This window comes from Belonocnema kinseyi, chromosome 1, assembly GCF_010883055.1.
Source record: "Belonocnema kinseyi isolate 2016_QV_RU_SX_M_011 chromosome 1, B_treatae_v1, whole genome shotgun sequence".
Classification (NCBI taxonomy): domain Eukaryota; kingdom Metazoa; phylum Arthropoda; class Insecta; order Hymenoptera; family Cynipidae; genus Belonocnema; species Belonocnema kinseyi.
In genome coordinates this window covers 1997458-2019657 of record NC_046657.1, presented here as the reverse complement: position 1 = coordinate 2019657, position 22200 = coordinate 1997458, and the positions used below count along the sequence as shown (strand labels likewise).

General features: G+C 25.1%; 3 protein-coding genes across 4 annotated transcripts in view; 2 read left to right on the top strand and 1 right to left on the bottom strand.

Annotated features, from left to right (window-relative positions):
• Window positions 1-5702, top strand: part of LOC117172037 (piwi-like protein Siwi) — a 59861-nt gene extending 54159 nt beyond the window's left edge. For both annotated transcript variants that reach the window (XM_033359778.1, XM_033359771.1), the window contains exon 12: window positions 4998-5702. In XM_033359778.1, the coding sequence (XP_033215669.1) occupies window positions 4998-5262 (265 nt within the window). In that variant the 3' untranslated portion in view covers window positions 5263-5702. The remainder of the gene's footprint in view (window positions 1-4997) is intronic.
• An 8066-nt stretch (window positions 5703-13768) lies between these two features.
• Window positions 13769-22200, bottom strand: part of LOC117176053 (solute carrier family 35 member F6-like) — a 38044-nt gene continuing 29612 nt past the window's right edge. Inside the window, exon 7 of the mRNA XM_033366051.1 lies at window positions 13769-19215. Coding sequence (XP_033221942.1) covers window positions 19051-19215 — 165 coding nt within the window. The 3' untranslated portion in view covers window positions 13769-19050. The remainder of the gene's footprint in view (window positions 19216-22200) is intronic.
• LOC117171315 lies at window positions 15710-17695 on the top strand. Its single transcript, XM_033358507.1, has 3 exons — window positions 15710-15907; window positions 16016-17149; window positions 17291-17695. Exons 1-3 carry the CDS (start codon window positions 15710-15712, stop codon window positions 17693-17695), a joined length of 1737 nt encoding a protein of 578 aa, XP_033214398.1.

Here is a 22200-nt window from a genome sequence, read left to right as displayed (position 1 = left end):
TGAAAATTCGTCTTTTTTTGGCTGTATTCAGCTGTTTTTTATTAAAAATTTTAATCTGTTTTGGTTTAAATATAAGCTATTACATTTTTTGGTTAAGAATTCAACTTTTTTCGTTGAAAAGTCTATTTTTTATTGAAAAATATTTTTTTGTGTAAAGTTAATGCTTTTAATTACAAATGTAAGTAATCTAGTTTAGTATTTCATCATTATAGTTGAAATATCATTTGTTTAAATTAAAAAATTACAGCTATTCAATTTTTGCTTGAAAATGTACCTTTTTTAGTTAAAAATTCTTGTATTTTGTTGAAAATTCGTCTTTTTTAGCAGAAAACATGTCAGATTTTTTTTGAGAGCGTGCTTAATTTTTTTTTTCGTTTACAATTTAAAATTAGCTAACAAATTTTTTTCATTTGTGAACGAGATTTCACTGTTTAGTTAAAAATTCTTTTTTTTTTTAATTGATCCTTTTTTGTTAAACATTCAATTATAAAAAAAACTATCTTCAAAATACGTTCTTTTCAGTGGAAAATTAATCTTCTTCGTCGAAAATTAATCTTTTTGCTTTACAATTTAACAGTTTGGTTGAACATTTTTTTTCTGTAGACTGAAAATATTTTCTTTGCTGAAAAAGCGTATTTTTTGGTTAAATTCAACTGTTTTTAAGTTAAAGTTGAAATCTGGTTAAATTATTTTGATTGAAAATTCTTTTTTGTTTGTTAGAAAATTAATTTGTAGAACTGATAATTAATGTGCACCATTTTTCATTGAAAATTCGTATTTTTTGGCTGAATTCAACTGTTATTTATTTAAAATTCAAATCTGTTTTTGTTGAAATTTCATCTTTTTTATTGAAAATTCAACTACTTTGTTAATTTTTTTTATAAATATTCATAATTTTAATTAAAAATGAATCTATTTGGTTTAAAATTTAACTATTTTGTTGAAACTTCCTTGTTTTTGTTGTCTTTGAAAATTAAACTTTTCAATAGAGTTCTTTTACAGAAAATTTAATCTTTTTATTTAAAAATTCATATCTTTAGTTGAATTTTGTTTTTAACTGAAAATTACCTATTAAATTTTTGTTTTAAAATTGAGGTTTTTTAGTAGACAATAATACTACTTTGTTGAAAATACAACTACTTGGTTCAAAGTTAATCACTTTTGTTAAAAATAATTTTTTGGTTAAAAATTAACAATTTTGTTGAAAATTCCTTTTTGTTTTTTAAATTAATCTTTTTAACTGCGACTTAAACCATTCTAGTTGAAAATTGAACTATTTGGTTGAAAATTCGTCTTTTTGTTGTTGTTAAAGTTTTATAATTTTAATTAAAAATTCACCTCTTTGATTGCAAATTTAACAGTTTTTTTAAAATTCGTTTTTCTTGGTTAACATTTAATTTTTTAAACTGAAAATTAAACTATTTTAATTGAAAATTTATCTATTTAGTTCAAAATTCGTTGTTGTTTTACAGCAATGTCCGAGCAAGAATTGTAGATAAATTAAAAACAAAAATTTACTCTTTATCCTTGAAAATAAAATTCTGATATAAAAATAAAATTATTTAATACATTTATGGAAACAAATCTGTCCAGAAAATGTGGTAAATGAAATATTATAGAAAATTCTAATTAAATAGTCGAATTTAATTGAATTTTGGTGAATAGTTTCATCCGGAAATACCTGATTTTTTTTATTATTAAAAAAATATTTAAACTTATTCCTTAAAAAACAAGCTTCTGTATTATTATTTTTTGTTGTTGTTGAAAATTCACATTTTTGTTTGAATATTCTATTATTTATTTAGAAAATTCAACTATTTCGTTGACAACTAATTTTTATTTTTGTTAAATTCAACTTTTTTTGTTGAATTTAACTGTTTTTTATTTAAAATTCAAATCTATTCAGGTTAAAATATAAACTATTACATTTATTGTTGAGGGTGTATCTTTTTTGGTTGCAAATTTTAATACTTCGTTAAAACTTACTTTTTTTTTTACTAAAGATTCATCATTTTATTTTTAAAAATAATCTTTCTGCTTGGAAATTTGACAATTTTGTTGAAAATTGTTTTTTTTTTTATGTCAAAAATTAATTTTTTTAACTGAAAGTGAAACTATTCCACTTAAAAATTTATCTATTTCATTAGAAATTCGTTTTTTTTTTAAGATCAATTTTTCAACTGAAAATTTAACTAATCTAGATTCTATTATTTTAATTAGAAAATAATTGTTGTAGTAAAAAAATTAATTTTCTAGCTGCAGTTTTACCTATTCAATTTTTGGATCAAAATTGATATTTTTTTCAATTTATTTATTTTGTTGAAATTCGACTTTTTGGTTAAAAATAACCTTTTTTTGGTTCAATTCAACTATTTTGTTTAAAAAAATTTTTTGTAATCGAAATTGAGTTAACAAATCCAGTTGAAAAATTCATCATCTTAGATGAAAACTCCTTTTTTGGTTGGAAATTCAACTACTTGGTTCAAAGTTGAACTCTAGTTAAAAATAATTTTGTTTTGTTTGAAGATTCGCAAGTTATTTAAAAATTCGTCTCTGGATGAAAATTTGACAATTTTTTTGAAAATTCTTTTTTTTTATACAAAAAATTAATTAGTTAAACTGAAACTTAAATTATTTCAGTTAAAAATTGATCGATTTCATTCGAAATTCGTTTTTTTTTTTTAAGATTAATTTTTTTACTGAAAATTTAACTAATCTAGATTCTATTATTTGAATTAAAAATTAATCTTTTTAGTTGAAACTTGAACCATTTGGATCAATGTTTTTTGATAAAAATAATTTTTTTGGTGGAAATTTTAACAATTTTGTTAAAAGTGCGTTTTTTCTTAAACTAATCTTTTTAAGTGATTGAAAATTTGACAATTTTGTTGAAAATTTATTTTTTTATGTCAAAAATTAATTTTTTTAAGCTGAAAGTTAAACTATTCCAGTTGAAAATTTATCTATTCCATTAAAAATTCGTTGTTTTTTTTTAAGATCAATTTTTCAACTGGAAATTTAACTAATCTAGATTCTGTTATTTGAATTAAAAATTGATCTTTTTAGTTGAAAATTAATTTTCCAGCTGCAATTTTACCTATTCAATTTTTTTATCAAAATTGATCTTTTTTTATTTCAATTAATTTATTTTGTTGAAAATTTGACTTTTGGGTTAAAAATAATTTTTTTGATTGAAGATTCATGATTTTGATTAAAAATGCATCGCTTTGCTTGAAAATTTAACCATTTTGTTGAGAATTCTTTTTTTTCTTTTGTTTGTTAAAAATTAATCTTTTTAACTAAGAATATTTAATTTTGGTTACAAAAATAATGTTTTTTAGTAGAAAATTTATATTTTTGGTCTAAAATGAATCTTTTTAGTTGAAACTTGAACCATTTGGATCAAATTTTTTTGATAAAAATAATAACAAGTGCGTTTTTTCTTAAACTAATCTTTTTAAGTGATTGAAAATTTGACAATTTTGTTGAAAATTAATTTTTTTAAACTGAATGTGAAACTATTCTAGTGGAAAATTTATCTATCTTATTAGAAATTCTTTTTTTTTTAAGACCAATTTTTCAACTGGAAATTTAACTAATCTAGATTCTGTTATTTGAATTAAAAATCGATCTTTTTAGTTGAAAATTAATTTTCTAGCTGCAATTTTACCTATTCAATTTTTTTATCAAAATTGATCTTTTTTTATTTAAATTAATTTGTTTTGTTGAAAAATTTGACTTTTGGTGTAAAACTAATTTTTTGATTGAAGATTCATGATTTTGATTAAAAACGCATCTCTTTGCTTGAAAGTTTAACCATTTTGTTGAAAATTCTTTTTTTGTTTTGTTTGTTAAAAATTAATTTTTTTAACTGAGAATATTTAATTTTGGTCACAAAAATGATGTTTTTTAGTATAAAATTAATATTTTTGGTCTAAAATTAATCTTTTTAGTTGAAACTTGAACCGTTTGGATCAAAGTTTTTTGATAAAAATAATTTTTTTGGTTGAAATTTTAACAATTTTGTTAAAAGTGCGTTTTTTTCTTTGACTAATCTTTGTAAGTGATTGAAAATTTGACAATTTTGTTGAAAATTTATTTTTTTATGTCAAAAATTAATTTTTTTAAACTGAAAGTTAAACTATTCCAGTTGAAAATTTATCTATTCCATTAAAAATTCGTTTTTTTTTTAAGATCAATTTTTCAACTGGAAATTTAACTAATCTAGATTCTATTATTTGAATTAAAAATTAATCTTTTTAGTTGAAAATTCATTTTCTAGCTGCTTGAAAATTTAACCATTTTGTTGAAAATTAATCTTTTTAACTGAGAATATTTAATTTTGGTTACAAATATGATGTTTTTTAGTAGAAAATTAATATTTTAGGTCTAAAATTAATCTTTTTAGTTGAAAGTTGAACTATTTCGCTCAAAGTTAAACATTTTTGTTAAAAAACATTGAAAATTGAACTATTTGGTTGAAAATTTGTTTTTTTCTTTCATTTTTTGTTTGTTAAAGGTTTATAATTTTAATTAAAAATTCAGCTCTGATTGAAAATTTATTAATTTTTTTTTTAATTAGTTTTTCTTGGTTGACCGAAATGTCCGAGCAAAAACTGTAGATAAATTTAAAAAAAATTAACTCTTGAACTTTCAAATATTATTTTGATATAAAAATAAAATTATTTAACACATTTATTTAAAGAAATATGTCCAGAAAACGTAGTAAATTGAATCTTATAGAAAATTCGAATTAAATAGTCGAATTTAATTTAATTTTGATGAATAGTTTCATCCGGATAAACCTCGATTTTTTTTTTAATATTAAAAAAAGATATTGAACTTGTAAGTAAATTATTTATTATATTATTTATTTACTGGAATAATAAAAAAAAACTTCTATTAATCATATTTCTTAAATCATGTAAGATTTTCCGTAAATGCTGGAAATCCAATTTTTAATTTCCTTTTTGACAAATTTACTGCTAAATTTTCAGATTCGACTTCTACCTCGTTTCCCAAAGCGGAGGAAAAGGAACAATCACTCCCTCGGGATACAACGTAATTTTCGATTCTTCCGGTTGGGGTCCAGACAAAATCCAGAGGATGACCTATAAATTAACGCAGATGTACTTCAATTTTACCGGGGCAGTTAAGGTTCCCGCGCCTTGCCAATACGCCCACAAATTGGCCGCTTTAGTCGCTCAGGCGATCCAAAAACCTCCGAGTATCCAGCTCGAAACTCTCCTTTACTATTTGTAATTTGATCATGCTTTTTTTTTTTTACTTTATTTGATTTGCATGATCAATTTTTTCAAAATTTGACTAAATTTTATGCTTTTTTAATGGATTCGGACATATATTTTTTTTAATACTTTTAATTAGATTTATAAGAATCAATTTCGAATTTTTACATTTTCGAATTCTAGATTTACCAAACTGCAGAATCAATTGGTACTAAAAATTGTCTAAATTTAGGGATTTTTTTTTCAATGCTTTTAATTAGATTTATGAAAATCAATTTCGAATTTTTAAGATTTTCGAGTTCTGGAATTATCGAACTGCTTTTATTTACACTGCAGAATCAATTGGTCAACATTTGACCCTTGTATTTTAATAAGGGATTTTCCCAGGTTTTTAATAATGACATGTTTTAATTTTTGTGCACCGTGTTTTTTTCCGTCGTTAATTATACAGATATAGAGATTTATATCCGATTATTACATAGGCACTGGAGCTCGTACAAAATATCAAATGATTTTGATCATTTAATATAAGTCTTGAGATTTTTTTTGGGACTCTCAATGGACCCTTTTTTTTTAACTGTAAATATTGACAATACTTTGACGCCATATTCCAAAAAATAATTGGGCCGAGAAGAATATTTTAATGAAACTTCCAGAGATTGATTTTTCGATGTCTTTACAAAATGAATGTAATAAATAAAAAAATGTATAGAAAATATAAAAAGTAGAAAAAGTTTGAAAATTGTTTTCATTTTTTTTTTATACTTTATTCTTTTCCCTATTCCTTTCTCGTTTTTTTTTTTCGCTCAAATGCGAACTGAATTAATAGAACCGAAGAAGAAAAGATCGAACCTTTTTTGCTTAAAATTTAATTATTTTTGATTTGAAAGTTAATATTTTTGCATTAGAATTCTTTTCACGGATTGAAATTCTACTATTTGATTGAAACTTTTTTTATATTCACTTTTTTGGTTGAAAATTAATTTTTTTGTAACTGAAAATTTAACTATTCCATTTTTGATGAAACATTTATCTTCTTTAGGTAAAAATTAAATCATTTGTCTTTTTTTTTTGTGGAAATTCGACTTTTTTTGACTTGAAAATCCCACAATTTGGTATAAAATTCAACTATTTAGTAAAAAAATAAAATTTTCAGAAGAAAAAATGTTTTTTTTTACAAAAAATTAATTCTTAATAAAAATTTTTCTGTATATATTTGGAAATTTGTTTTTTTGGTTGAAAATTCAACTATTTGGTTCAAAAATGATGTATTTTTTATGGAAATTTAATATTTGTGGTTTAAAGTCTCTCTGGCAGAAAATGTATGTATTTGGTTGACAGTTCCTCTTTTTTGGTGGAAAATAATTGGTTTGGTAAAAACTGCAATTGTATACTTGAAAATTAATATATTTTAGCTTAGAATTTAAGTATTTTGTTAAAAACTTGTTTTTTTTTTTAATGTGAATTAATCTTTTAACTGAAAATGTAATTATTCTATTTTTTGTTGAAAATTGATATTTTTAATAGAAAATTTATCTTTTCTAGTTGAAAATTTAATTTTTTTAATGAATGTTTAACTCTTTGGTTGAAAATGTATTATTTCCTTTTTAAGAACTCATCAAATTGATTACAAATTCATCTCTTTTGTTGTAAATTTTACTATTTCGATGTAAACTCGGTTTCTTTTTGTTTATAATTAATTTTTTCAACTGAAAATGTATCTATTCCATTTTTAGTTGTAATTTTATATATTTTTTATTGAAAATTTCATTTTTTTTCTTGTTGCTGAGAAATAATTTTTAAACGGGAAATGTAATAGTTCCATTTTTAGAAAATTAGTTTTAAAAAAATTCATTTGTTGAAATCAAGTTTTAACTAAATTTTTTGTTGAAAAAATTTTTAAATCTTTTTCTAAAGAAATTCATTTGCTTGATTGGAAAATTTAACTGGAATTGAAACTATTCTACTTTTTTTTTAAATTGGAAATTCATTTGTTTTGTTCACAATTTGTCTTTTTTTTCGAAAAAAATGAACCTTTTTGTTAGAAAATTTATGTCTTTGTCAAAAATTAGACTTTTTTAGTAGAAAACTAATATTTTTAGTTCAAAATTTTTTTCTTTGGCTTCAGAATTAGTTTTTTTTTGTTTTGAAAATTAATATTTTTAAGTGAAAATTTAACTACTTTTTTTGTCAAAAATTTTTTTGTAGACAATTCATTTTTTTATAGGAAATTAATTTATTTGGTTGAAAATTTAATCTTTTTCTAAAAATTAAACTATTCTATTTTTTTTAAAGTTGAAAATGTATTTATTTTGTTGAAGATTTTTCCCCTGCGTTGAAACTTCAAATATATAATTAAATTTGGTTTATTTTTCATTAAAGATGGACGTTTTTTTTTGTTGGAAATTATTTTTTTTTTACTCAAAATGTATTTATTCAATTTTTGCTTGAAAATTCATCCATTTTGTTGAAAATTTGTCTTTTTTCGTAGAAAATTCAACTATTTTGTTAAAAATTGATTTATTTTCTATTAAAGATTCATCATTTTAGTTTAAAGTTCTATTCTTTGGTTAAAAAATAAACAAATTTGGTTGAAACTGCTTTTATTTTATTAAAAATGAATTTTTTGTATTAAAAATGTAGATTATTTGGTTGAAAACTCGTATTTTTTACTCAAAAATTTAATTATTTTTGAGGAAATATCAACTATTACACTTTTTGTTGAGAATTAATTTTTTTTTGTTTAGCTAAAAAATTCAAATACTTGCTTAAAAGTTGAACTAAATAGTCAAAAAATCATTTTTTATAAGATTCAGTTCTTTGGATAAAACTTTACTATTTTATTAAAAATTTCTTTCATTTTGTGTCAAAAATTAATTTTAACTCTAAATTTAAGTATTCCATTTTTAGTTGAAAAATAATCTTTTTATTCAAAAATTCAAATATTTTTTTTAAAAATTCATGTATTTTATTGAAAATTCGTATTTTTTGGTAGAAAATTAATCTTTTTGACTAAAAATTAATTTTTTTTTGGTAGAATAATCAATTATTTGGTTAAATTTATATTTCCTTGTTAATAATTAATGAGTTCAATTATAAATTCATCTCTTTAGTTCATAATTTAACTATTTTGTTAAAAACTAGTTGTTTTTGTGAGAATTAATCTTCTTGTACTGAAAATGTAAATATTCAATTTTTGGTTGAAAATTGATATTTGTAATAGAAAATTATCTTTTCTAGTTAAAAATTACTCTTCTGGTTGAAAATTAATTAATTTGATTGAAAATTAATGTACATAATTGAAAATTCGTCTGTTTTGGTAGAAAATTAATATTCTTGATAAAAAAAATTGATTTATTCTTGATTCAAAATGCAATATTGTATTATTTGTTTCAAAATTGATTTATTTTGTTGAAAGTTAAATAATTTTATTAAAAAGTCATACCTTTTAGTTAAAAATTCAACTGTTTCTTAGAAAATTCATCTTTTAGTCTTGATAGTTTAACAATTGGATTGAGATTTTCTTTCTTTCTTGAATGACAATTTTTTTTTTTTAATTACAAATTTAACTATTTTTTTTTAAATTCATCTTTATGGTTTGGAAATATATCTCTTGCTGTAGAAATTTAATCTTTTTTTCGTTAAAGATGTAACTATCTGTATAAAATTAATTTTTTTCAATTGAAGATTAACTTTTTTTTTTTGAAAATTTAACTTTTTTCTAGAAAATTCGGATTTTTGCTTTGAACTTTAAACAATTTGGTAAAAAAATTTGTATATTTGGTTGAAAAATCGTTTTTTAAAATAGAAAATCGATTTTTGTTGTTAAAAATTTAACTGTTTTATTGAAAATTACTCTATTTTAGTTGAGGATTCATGTATTTTGATGGAAATTCGTCTTAGTTGGCTGAATCCGACTTTTTTAAAATTGTAAATTTAATATTTTTTGTTAAATTATCAACTATTATATTTTTCATTGAACATTCATTTTTTCATATTAAAAATTAATCTTTTTGGTTGCAAGATAAAAAATCTTTTTAAAATTTAATTTTTTGTTTGTTAAAAATTATTTTTTTAAGCTGAAAATTCAACTAATTTGTTAAGACTTTAATTGATTGGTTGTAAATAAACTTTTTTTGTTAAAAATTGGTATTTTTGACTTGAAAAATCCACAATTTCATCTAAAATTCAACTATTTAGTAAAAAAATAAACTGTTTAGCAGAAAAAATGTTCTTTTAAATTGAAAATTAATTCTTAATAAAAATTTAACTATACCATTTTGGTTTAAAATTGATCTTGTTTAGTTTAAAATTTTTTATTTTTTTTTAATGTTAGAAACGAAAAAAATGTATACTAAAACTCAATTAAATAACATTTGGACTAACATATTTACTGCTGCAAATATTTAACTGATAATTTGTGAATATTAAAAAAAAAAAATTTTAATTCAACTATTTGGTTAAAAATTTAAGTATTCTTAAGTGGAAAATTCGTTTTTTTTTGGTGAAAAAATAATAATTGTTTTCGTAAAAAATGCAACTGTATAGTTAAAATATAATCTGTTTTAGTTTAGAATTCAAGTATTTTGTTGGGATTTTGTCTTTTGTGTTATATTCAACTGTTTTCTTTATTTAAAAATAAAATCTTTTTGGTTGAAGTATCAACTATTTTTTTTAATCCATCATTCATATTAAAAAATTTAACTTCTTGGTTAAAAGTTGACATACTTTCTGAAAATTTAATCTTTTTAATTAAAAAAAAAAAATTTTAATGAAAATTTGGACTATTTTGTTGTAAATTTAATTTAATGATTGTAAATTAACTTTTTGATAGAAAATTCAATTATTTGTTAAAAGATTTAAAACTGTTGTGTAGAAAATTAATCTTTTTATTGTAAATCAATTTTTAATAAAAATGTCACTACACTATTTTTGTTAAAAAATGGACCTTTTTTAGTTGAAAATTCAACTATTTGACTTAAAACATATGTACTTTTTTTTTAAAATCTCACTTTTTGATAAAAAATAAATTTTGTTGGCTTAAAATTTAACTATGTATGTATTTTATTAAAGATTTGTCTTTTGTAGCAGAAAAACATGTTTTTTTTTGTTTTGTTAAAAAGGCGAAGAATTAATAGTTTTTGGTTCAAAATTTAAATTCTTGGTTTAAAGTTGAACTACTTTGTTAAAAAAAATGTGTTTTTTGAGATTTGTCATTTTAGTTAGAAACTCAACTATTTGTTCTAAAGCAGCTTTTTTCTTGAAAATTGATATTTTCCCGTAGGAAATTCAACTGTTTTATTGACATTTTTCGTTGAAATTTGATCCTTTATAATTCAAAATTTTGTAAGGATTTAATTACTTTGTTACAAATTTCTTTTAAATGGTGAATTCAACTGGTCAAAAATTCTTAGTTTTTAAATTAATTTTTTGAACTGAAAATTTTGCGGTTTCATTTTTGAAGGAAAATTTTTTATTTTTTTTTTTTTGAAAATTTAACTGTTTGGTTGAAAAATGGTATTTTTTTTAAATAAATTTTTTTTCTTGGTCAAAAAATTGTATTTTTAGTTAAAAACTAATCCGATTTAACTGAGGATTCCACTATTTTCTTAAATTTTTTTTTTTTAATTCTACTGTTTTGGATTTCAAATAAAAATAGGTCCTTTGACTTGAAAATTCAACACTTTGAAAAAATACATTTCCTTTCAGAAAATTTAACTACTTTGTTCAAAAATTATATTTTTTATGGCAATTTGAAGTACTTTAAAAATTTATTTCTCAGATTAATGCATCTCTTTTGGTTCCAATTGTATCCTTCATAAGTTAAAAATTCAACTACTTAGTTGAAAATTTATGTATTTTGTTCAAAATTCATTGTTGTTTTTTTTTAATTCGATTTTTTTTTGTAGAAAATGAATGTTGTTTGTTGAAAATTCATCTACTTGGACGAGGATTTTCTTAAAAATTCGTCTTTTACGGTTAAATTCAACTGTTCGAAACCTTTTTTATTTGTTGAAAATTACTTTTTTAAACTGAAAATTCAGCGTTTACATTGTTTGTTTAAAATTGATCATTTTTAGTTAAAAATTCATGTATTTTGTTGAAAATTTGTCTTTTGGCTGAAGATTAATCTATTTGCATGAAAATTCATCTTTTTGATTAAGACTTTGTCTTTTCGGTTTGAAGTCAACAGTTTGAGAATTCGTTCTTATTTGTTGAAAATGAATTTTTTAAACTGAAAATTTATCTGTTACTTTTTTTGCTAAAAACTGATCTTCTTTCGTTGAAAATTGATATTTTCATGTAGAAAGTTAATTTTTTTGGCTGGAGATTCATCATTTTAAATAAAAATTCAACTAATTATTTAAAATTAACTTTTTTTCTTGAAAATTGCTATTGTCTGGTAGAAAATTCGTCTTATGGCATTAAAATTTTCCAAAGTTTTGTTCAAAATATAATTTTTTGTATGAAAATTAAACAACTTTGTTTCAAATTAATTTGTTTGATAGAAGACTCATCTCTTAAGTTGAAAGATTAACTATTTTTTGGAAAATAAGTTTTTTTTGTTAACAATCATTTTTTTATCTGAAAATTTAGCGGTTTTATATTTTGTTTAAAATTTACCTTTTTTAGTTGAAAATTACTTATTTTGTTGAGAATTTTTTCGTTTTTTAAATAAAAATTCGTCTTTTCATGAAAATTTTCCATTTTTTTAAAATACATTTTTTTGGCTAAAGATTCACATTTGTGACTCAAAATTTCAGCTACTTGGTTCGAAATTCTTCTTTTTGGGTTGAATTTAGAAGGTTATCATTTTATGTTTTAAAATTAATTTTCTAAACTGAAAATTTAGGAGTTCCATTCCATTTTTTGGACGAAAATTAATCTTTTTGACTTAAAGTTTCAGCTTTTTTATTAAAAATTCGTCTTATTTTATTCAACAGGTTACAAATTCGTTTTTTTTTTTGTAAAATTAGTTTTTTAAACTGAAAATGTAGATGTTCCATTTTTTGTTAAAAATACATCTTAAATGAAAATTAATGTATTTTGTTGAAAATTCGTCTTTTGATAGAAAATTGATCCCTATAGGTTAAAAATTCAGATACTTTGTTATAAATTCGTATTTTTGTGTTAGATTCAACAGATTAAAAATTATTTTTTTTAACTGAATATTTAGCGGTTTCATTTTTTGTTTGAAATTTACCGTTTTTAGCTAAAAATGCAACCATTTATTTGAAAATTCCACTATTTGTTTGAAAATTAATTATTTTGTTGAGAATTTCTATTTTTGTAAATTAAAAATTCGTCTTGTCAAGAAATGTCCACAATTTTGTTAAAAATTCACTTTTTTGTTTGAAAATTCAACTATTCGTTTGAAAGTTGAACCACTTTCGTTAAAAATTAATTTGATTAAAAATTCATCTCTTTTTTTGAAAATGTAATTCTTTTTCTTTTTAAATTGGTTTTTTCATGGTTAAAAATAATTCTTTTCTCTCTAAATTTACCTATTTTATTTTTGGTTGAAAGTATATCTTTCACAAATTGAAAAATTAACTATTATGTTGAAAATTCGTCTTTTGATAGAAAATTTATCCTTATACGTTGAAAATTCAGCTATTATGTTATAAATTCGTCTTTTTGTGTTTAATTCAAAAAATTAATTTTTTGAACTGAAAATTGAGCGGTTTCATATTTTGTACAAAATTTATCTTTTTTAGTTGAAAATGCAACTATTTGTTTGAAAATTATTTTTTTACTGAAAATTCGTCTTGTCATGAAATTTCCAAATTTTTTTCAAAATGCACGTTTTTGTTTAAGAAATTCAACTATTCGTTTGAAAGTTGAAACAATTGGTTAAAAATTAATTTGATTAAAGTTTCATCTCGAGTTTAAAAATTAATTATTCTTTTGAAAATTGTTTTTTTTTTCATGGTTAAAAATAATTTTTTTTTTGTCTCTAAATTTACCTATTCTATTAACTATTTGGTAGAAAATTGATATAATTTATATAAATTAAAATTCATTTTCTAAACCTAAAATTTAGGGTTTCCATTTTTTTGTTTAATTTTTTTTTAGTTTAAAATCCAACTATTTGGTTGAAAAGTCATCTTTTTAGGTTAAAAATTCGATTTTTTTGTGTAGAAAATTAATTTTTCAATCCGAAAATTAACGGTTCCATTTTTGTTAAAAAATTTCAACTATTTCGTTCAAAATTCGCCTGAATATTAAGACGTTAAAAAGTCTGTTCTTGTTGAAAATTAATTCTTCAAACTGAAAATTGAGCAGTTTCATTTTTTTGTTTAAAATTTATATTTTTAAGTTGAAAATTCATCTTTCGGTAGAAAATTAATTAATTATATCAATGAAAAGTAATAAATAAGCTGAAATAGGGTAAAAAAATCCGATTTTTAATATCGCTTTCAAAACTGGATCGGAAAAAATTAATAATATAATAAAAAATTATACACAAAAATGGACGTCCCCTTACCTAAAAAATCAACAAATGAAAAAAAAACTGAAAATAGTATCAAATGCTTTTATTAATATTGTACATAAAATAATTAACAAATCGTTTGAAAAATCACAAAAAGCAATACACAGCGAAAATATTGTAACTCTTAACCTGATTGCTAAATTCCAATTATTTTCATTAAAATATACATAATTCTCCAAATATTTCTCAGTCAAGAACTAAAATCGAGAAAAAAAAATTAGTCAGAGAATAAAACTCTAGTCGACTTTGGTAATTTCTGGAAAAGTTGAATTCTAATTGTATTTCGCGCCACCTCCGAATAGATCAACTTGTAGTTCCCCCACTTTGTGCTTGCGTTGCCACAGTTTCAAAGAATAACAAAAAACAAAACAAAAAAAAAAAAGGCACTCCTGCTTCTTTCGCACGTTTGAAGTGCGCGGAGATACAGTAGTGATTTGTCTGATGACGAAGATTATTCGCGCAAATTGTTTAAAGTGATCAAAAAATTGAAGACGAAACACAGGAATAAGCGCCACCATCGTAGGAGTTCTACTTTGTCATCTTCGTCAAGAGATTCCAATGTATTCAGGTATTAGCCGCCATCTTAAACCCAATGATCTGTGAGGTCTCACCTCTCAGAAACGATCTGGGTCTGACCTATTTCGTATCCAATGGCTCTTAACCATTGTGGAAAAATACTTTTCCTTGGGTGAATCGTCTTTCCATCATGCAGGCTCTTAACCTGTATATGGGACTGTTACGATTGAGACGCTCTCCAACAGGCTTTTTTACCAATGCCTTTTTTTTACAAATGCGAACTTGTTTTTAAAACAGATCGAGGTAGCCGTCGAAAAAGGCGAAGGTTATGCTCTGCTTCAAGAAATGGCGCATACTCTCCTGAAATTTCGGAGCCGGAAGTAGATCATCCACCAACTTTAGAAAGAGAACTAGGGTCACCGCTTTTGAATTTTGCACCCCCGGCATATATCTCGAGTGTTCTCGAGGTGCAACAAGTGACGTCTGAAGCTGCTGATTCGCAAAATAAGAAAATTAAAGAAGGCGTTATTAATTCTCTTGGAAAACGTTGCCTGGAAGATAGGTCCCTTGCGCCGGCTGTCCTGGAGGACATTGCCATCCGCTGGGCGGACATTATTAAGATTGGCCTTTCTTCAGAAGAGAGAGCGACACTCGTCCTAAAATATCCGCCACCGGTTAATTGTTTGGACATTGACCCTCCAAAGCTTAACGACGAAGTTAAGCTAGCTTTAAAAAAAGCTGAAAGCACCCTTTCTAGGGACGAAAAAATTCTGTCAAAACAAAAGAGTTTGACAGCTAGTATTTCTGCTATAAGCAGATCGATTATAACGCTCTTCCAAAGAGATGCAGATCAAGAAGGGGAAACTGTGGATCCTCTGATTGAGATCCTAAGTGAGGCTTGTCGCTTGCTCGCTGATCTGCAATTCGGCGAGTCACAAATAAGAAAAAATTTGATCGTCGCTAGTATGAATCCTTCTTGGAGGGAATCCCTAAAGGCTACAAAGATGGATCTGTTTCTATTCGGAAAGGATCTGCCAGAGAGTTTGAAGTCTGCTAAACTGCTCGAGAATTCGGTCAAGGTGTTAAGACCTGCAAAATCTCAAATGTCAGGGAGTTCAAAAAACGGGAGGGGCCTGCCTCGTCGACAAGCGAAGCCACATTTTTCGACACAGGGCGGGCAGAAGAAATCCTTCACGAGCCCTCCGAGATCTCAGAATCAGCGGAAACAGGACTAACACAAGACACCGTACAAGAGCACGAGGAGACATTAGACGTTTCTGTAAGTATAATTGCTGGAAGATTACGTTTATTTAAAAAAAAATGGGAGGCTCTAACCTCAGACCCGCGAATTTTATCGTGGACAAAGGGTTATAGGATACCCTTCTCTTCTCCTCCTTGCCAATTAAAACCTGTCCATAAATCCAAATGGGGCAAAATAGAGATATGTAATATCATGTCGCTTATCTCTCAACTTAAATTGAAAGGAGCAGTAGAGGAATGTAGTCCGTCAAATGATCAATTTATTTCTAGCTTCTTTCTTCTACCGAAACCTGATGGGTCTCTCAAATTCATTTTAAATCTTAAAGATCTCAATGAATTTATCCAAACAGAGCATTTTAAACTCGAAGACTACAGAACAGCTGTCAGTCTTGTGAGTCAGAATTGTTTTATGTCAACTCTAGACTTGCAGGACGCGTATTATTTATTATCAATACATGAATCGGACAGAAAATTTCTAAGATTTTAATTCAATGTACAGGTATATCAATTTACTTGTCTTCCGTTTGGTCCTTGTACAGCCCCTCAAGTGTTTACGAAACTAATGAAACCTGTTGTTTCTTATCTACGAAGATTAGGATATAGTTCGGCTCTTTATTTAGACGACTTTCTGCTTTTTGGAGATACATATCAGGACTGTGAGGTGAATTTAAAGACAACTAAAGAGTTATTAGAAAGCTTAGGGTTCATAATAAATTTGAAAAAGAGTCATTTGAATCCCGAACAGAGATGCAAGTTCTTAGGGTTCATTTATAATTCTAAATCTATGACATTAGAACTACCCTCTGAGAAGCGATCTCATATTCATAAACAGCTAGAGATCTTTAGCAAACTTTTACAGTGTAGGATAAGAGTTTTCGCACAGTTCTTAGGATCTATAGTAGCTTGTTGTCCAGCTATTAAATACAGCTGGGTCTACACAAAGGATTTAGAAAGACAAAGATTTTTAGCATTAAGAGAAAATGGTGAAAATTATGATGTTCTTATGACTGTAAGATTTAATCCTTCGGACTTGAAATGGTGGCAATCATCTATCTTATCTGGTAATAACTCTATCAAAGGTCTTGTGTTTCGCTCAGCGATTTTTTCTGATGCTTCTAAGTCAGGATGGGGAGCTGTATGTAATAATCAAAAAGATAGTGGATTCTGGTCAATGTCTGAACGTAAACTTCACATTAATTTCTTAGAACTCAAAGCCGCCTTCTTTGGTCTTAAAAGTTTAGCAAAAAACTTTCGTAATGGGGAAATTTTATTAAGAATAGATAATACAACTGCCGTGTCGTACATTAATAGAATGGGCGGTGTTCAGTACAAGGATTTAAACAAGATCTCAAAAGAGATTTGGCAATGGTGCGAGGAGCGCAATATTTCGATTTTTGCTTCCTATATTAGTTCAAAAGATAATTTTGAAGCAGATGCAGAGTCGCGACAATTAGAACCTGAAACGGAATTTGAACGGTCTATTCCCGCATTCAATAAGATTGTCAAAACTTCTAGAAAACCAGAAATCGACTTGTTTGCAAGTAGAACGAATTCGAAATGTATACGTTATATCTCCTGGAAAAGAGATCCTGGGTCTGAGGCGATAGATGCTTTTACCTTGGATTGGACTTTGGTTTTCTGTTATGCTTTTCCGCCGTTTAGTATAATACTAAGAACTCTTACAAAAATTAAAAGATCCGTTATTTCATTCACTAATGATTCGCAAACCAATTAAATTTAATCTGGATATCAATATTTTGATTTCGTCTGATAGGAATCCTCATCCGCTTTGGAAAACCCTTACCCTGGTGGTAGGATGGTTATCCGGGAGGCGTTCCTGAGAGGAGGAGCCCCAGAAAAATCGTTGGAGGTCATGACGGGTTCTCTAAGTTCTTCTTCGATAAAAGCGTATGACGTGGCACTCAAAAAATGGTGGAGATTCTCAGCCGCGAGATCGATTGAATTATTTAATCCTCCCATAGGAGACCTACTAGCTTTCCTAACCATTGAATTTGATAAGGGGTTGTCACATAGCTCTAGAAACGCCACAAGGTCAGCAATCTCATTAATCGTAGACTCGGAAATTGCTAAGGACCCTAGAGTGAAGCGTTTTTTAAAGGGGTGTCCAGTTTGCGATCTTCAAGACCACGTTATGAGAGCACCTGGGATCGAAAGATAGTATTAGATTATTTTTTAGAAATACCTCCAAATGAGGAGCTAAGGTTAAAAGAATTATCGAAGAAATTAGTAACCTTGCTTGCTCTCATAACGGGTCACAGAATGCAAACATTTTCATTAATAAAGATTGTTATCATTAGAAATAGAGGAACGGCAATGGAGATTAAGATCCCCGACCGCATTAAGACATCAAATAAAAATAGAACACAGCTTTTACTAGTCCTACCGTTTTACTCTGTAGAAAAAATATGTCCAGCTTCAGCTTTACAGAGCTATCTTGTAAAAACTAGATCGTTACGTAATGTACAGGAATTGTTCATTTCATTCCAAAAGCCCCATGAGGCTGTTTCTTCGCAAACTTTAAGTCTTTGGGTTAAAGAAACCTTAATTTTGAGAGCGGTATCGATACCGTTATTTTTTCAGCTCATAGTACAGGACATGCGTCCACATCGGCCGCTGAAAGGTGTGGCGTTGATTTAGAACTAATTAGAAAGACGGCAGGTTGGACAGATAGGTCTCAAACATTCGCCAGATTTTACGACAGAGATATTGTAAAGGATAACCAGCAATTTGTTAGGTCTATCTTAGAGGGTTAATATACAGTTAATTTCAGTTTATGTTTAATTAATTAATTAATATATTCGTAAGGAATTCTTCACATAAACATCTCGGAATGTAATAAAATTTGTAATAAATTTTTCTTTTGGTTGCCGTAATCTGCTAACTACTTTCAACATCTACGAGTTGATCTATTCGGAGGTGGCGCCAAATACAATTAAATAATCGAACGAACTTACCTGTAAGTGAAGTTCGATTCTAATTGTATGAGCGCCACCGAAGAATAGATCAGTCCCACCCGGTATATAAATATACTGGCCCTCTAACTAAATTTTTTTATTCTTATTTATGCCCTATTAACAAAGATTACGGCCATTCTTTGAAATAATGAGTAGCTAAACGTGCGAAGGAAGCAGGAGTGCCTTTTTTGTTTTTTTTTTGTTGTCGTTTTGTTTTTGGTTATTCTTTGAAACTGTGGCAACGCAAGCACAAAGTGGGGGAACTACGAGTTGATCTACTCTTCGATGGCGCGCATACAATTAGAATCGAACTTGACTTACAGGTAAGTTCGTTCAATTATTTAATTAATTGTCTAATTTATAGTTAGCTTTGTGCCCATTATCAAAATCAATCTTTTTCGTTTTCTCTCAATCATCACTTGATGCGAAGTTCATGCTTCTTTTAGTTTAAAAAATCCCATAATGAAAAAACGGTACTTATAGACAGATCTTGAAAAAAGTAGTAGAAAATATAATTTGAATAATTGTGATAGTTTCGAAAAATAAGTCTCGAATTTTCTTACGAGTTCTCGACATCGTCGGCTGCGGTGCTGACGATTCTTTCTTGAGCCTGCGGAGGTGGCCGGTGTCGAAAAAGCCGGGCTATACATTTTCTGGCCAGTTGGGGAATCACAACGTCGTTGTAGAGGCACATTCCAGTAATTAGAAAGGCGAAACCGAACAGCTGAAATAGGTTGAAAGTGATTTTTAAATCATAGATTTTTTCTGTATGTCTTACGGTCCACATAAATAAAAATAAAATTGAGCCGTAAGACTTAAATTCCCGAGAATTTAAGTGAATCTAAAAAAATTTATGATTTTTAACAATATTTTTATTGTTCAGGTTATATTAACGGTTGAATATAAATTATTTTCTAGTTCAGACATATTCAGGAATTAAAAATATGAAAAGCAGTAGCTCATTAATTAACAATGTTAGACTGAAACTCTACAATAAATACCACGAAGTAGAAGAAGAAAATAAGAATATTTTCAAAATTCTCGGATTTTTCGACTAATTTTTCGTTTAAAATCAATAATATTCAAATACCAGCATTTTAATCTTATATTTTTTACCATAGAATATTTTATAAGCAGAATAAAACAGTGTTTCATATGCAAATTTTGAACTTTCAAATGTTTTAATTTATTTCAAACAAAAAAAAGTTTTTTCTACTTTAAAAGGATAACTCTTTAACAAAATACTGGAATTTTCAACAAAATAGTTGAATATTCAACCTAAAAAGACAAATTGCCAACGAAAAATGTGCCATAGTTTATATTTTAATAAAAAAATAATTAAATTTATACAACAAGGAAAATAATTTTAAAACCAAACAGACGTATTTCCAACAAATAAAGATTTTTCACTCAAAAAATAAATAAAAGTTTATCTAAATTATTGAACCTTTAAACCAGAAGAAAAATTTTCTTTACAAAAATTCAATTTTCAAACAAAAAATATGACTATTCAATAAAAATTTAATTTTCCACGAAACTGATGCATTTTTACACAAAAAAAGAAAATTTCAAACTAAAAAATTATTTTCTACCACAACAAAAAATCGCGAATTTTTAACTAAAAAATATCAATCTCAAAAAAATGAAAAAGTTACATTTTCTGTTAAAAAATGAATTCTAAACCCTTTGACCGAAATAGTTGAATTTTCAATTAAAAAAGATAAACTTTCAACAAGATAATTAAAATTTTAACCAGATTGAATTATCAAGCAAAGAAGAACGATTTTTAGCCAAAAAGTTTCATTTTCAAAAAAAATAATTGAATCAATTTTTGGCTGAAAACGAGTTTTCACGATCAAACTATGAATTTTTTTAACGAGAAATAATTCTCTACCCAAAAAATTGAATTTTCAATCCAAAAAGACGAAGTTTTAACCAAAAAGGATGACTTTTTAACAAAATTGTTGAATTCTTTAGAAAATAGTTGTATTTTTATCAAAAAATATGAAATTGATCTTAAAGCTGATGAATTTTTTATTACCAAAAAAGTTGAGTTTTCATCCAAAAAAGATTCCAGTCAACTCAGTAACATCAAAAATTGAATTTTTATAACAAAAAAAAAAAGTTTCTACGAAAAAATTGAATTTTCAATCCAAAGAGACGAATTTTTTTAAACAAAAAGAATGCATTTGAACAAAATATTTAAATGCTCTACCAAATAGTTGCATTTTCTCCAAAAAGGATCAATTTTGTACCAAAACTGATGAATTTGTAATAAAAAACAACTTTTTTTTAAAAGTCGAACTTTCATCTAGAAAATATTTCAGTTCATTTTTCAACACGAAAATATAAATTTTAAACAAAAAGTAAATTTTCTACGAAATAGATAAGTTTTCAAGAAAATAGTATAATTTTTTAATTTCTGGTAAAACAGATAAACTTTCAAATAAAAAAGATAAACTTTAAAAAAAAAGAGTTGAATTTTTGACCAAAATGTTAACAAAAAAATTCAATTTTCTAATAATTAAAATAAATTTTGAAATTCTCATAAATTCTCAAAAAATAAATTTGTTAAATTCAATGAATTTAACGAATGCAAAGGATTTAACAAGCCAAGATTTAATAATTATTTCCCAAAGAGTTCGAAGATTTCACAAATATTAAAAATTTTTTTTTTAAAGAGTTCAAAACATTTCACAAAGATTAAAACAATTCAATTATTTCAAAGGAACATAAAAAATTTCAAAAATATTTAAAAGAAAAATATTAAAGAGTTAAAATTATGTCGAATATTTTAAATGATTTCCATTTTTATGCAACATTTTACAAACATTTAAAGAATTTCCGATATATAAAAGGAATACAAAAAATTTCAGAAAGATTTCACAAAGATTTCAGAATTTTTTACAAGATTTCACAAAGATTTAAAAACATTCAAAAGATTTCCAGGATTTTAAAGATTGTTTTCAGTATAGAAAGCCAGATATCTAAGATTTATAAATATTTTATAAATATTTAAAATATTTTTATGATTTCGATTTAATAAAAAAGATATCAGCAAGATTTTAGAAAGATTTTAAATTTTTTTAGAAGATTTTAAAACATTTCAGAAAGATTAAAACAATTCTATTACTACAAAAGAATAAAAATATTTTACAAATATTTGGAAGAAAAAAATCAAAGATTTCAAAATATTTGAAAGATTTTAAATGATTTCAATTTTTATATAAAATTTCACAAACATTTAAAGAGTTTCCGATTCATCAAATGAATAAAAAAAAATTCAGGAACATTTCACAAGGATTTCAAATTTCTTTTTAGAAGAGTTCAAAATATTTAAAAAGATAAAAACAATTTTAAAGGTTATAAATAATTTCAATTTTTGTATAAGATTTCACAAACATTTAAAGAATTTCCGATACTTCAAACGAATAACAAAAATTTCATAAAGATTTTAACGGAAGTAAAAAATTTCAAACATTTCAAAATGGGTGTAGTACACTAAAATTTCAATATTCCAAAACATTGAAAAAATTTTCCTTTTTCAACAGATTTTAAATATTTAAAAGATTTCATAAAAATTTAGAAATATATCAACTACATTGGAGAATTTGCAAACAAAAACATGAATTTTTAACCAACAAGATTAATTTTCTACAAAAAAAAGAATTTAAAAAAAATAAATGAATTTTTAACTTAAAAAAATTAA

What these genes read in the sequence shown, in the direction of transcription:
- LOC117171315 (XM_033358507.1), top strand. Translation starts at nt 15,710, where the DNA reads ATGTCGCTTATCTCTCAACTTAAATTGAAAGGAGCAGTAGAGGAATGT. An exon ending in ACAGAACAGCTGTCAGTCTT is followed by an intron (nt 15,908 to 16,015) that starts GTGAGTCAGAAT and finishes TTCAATGTACAG; the next exon opens with GTATATCAATTTACTTGTCT. An exon ending in TTACCTTGGATTGGACTTTG is followed by an intron (nt 17,150 to 17,290) that starts GTTTTCTGTTAT and finishes TTCGTCTGATAG; the next exon opens with GAATCCTCATCCGCTTTGGA.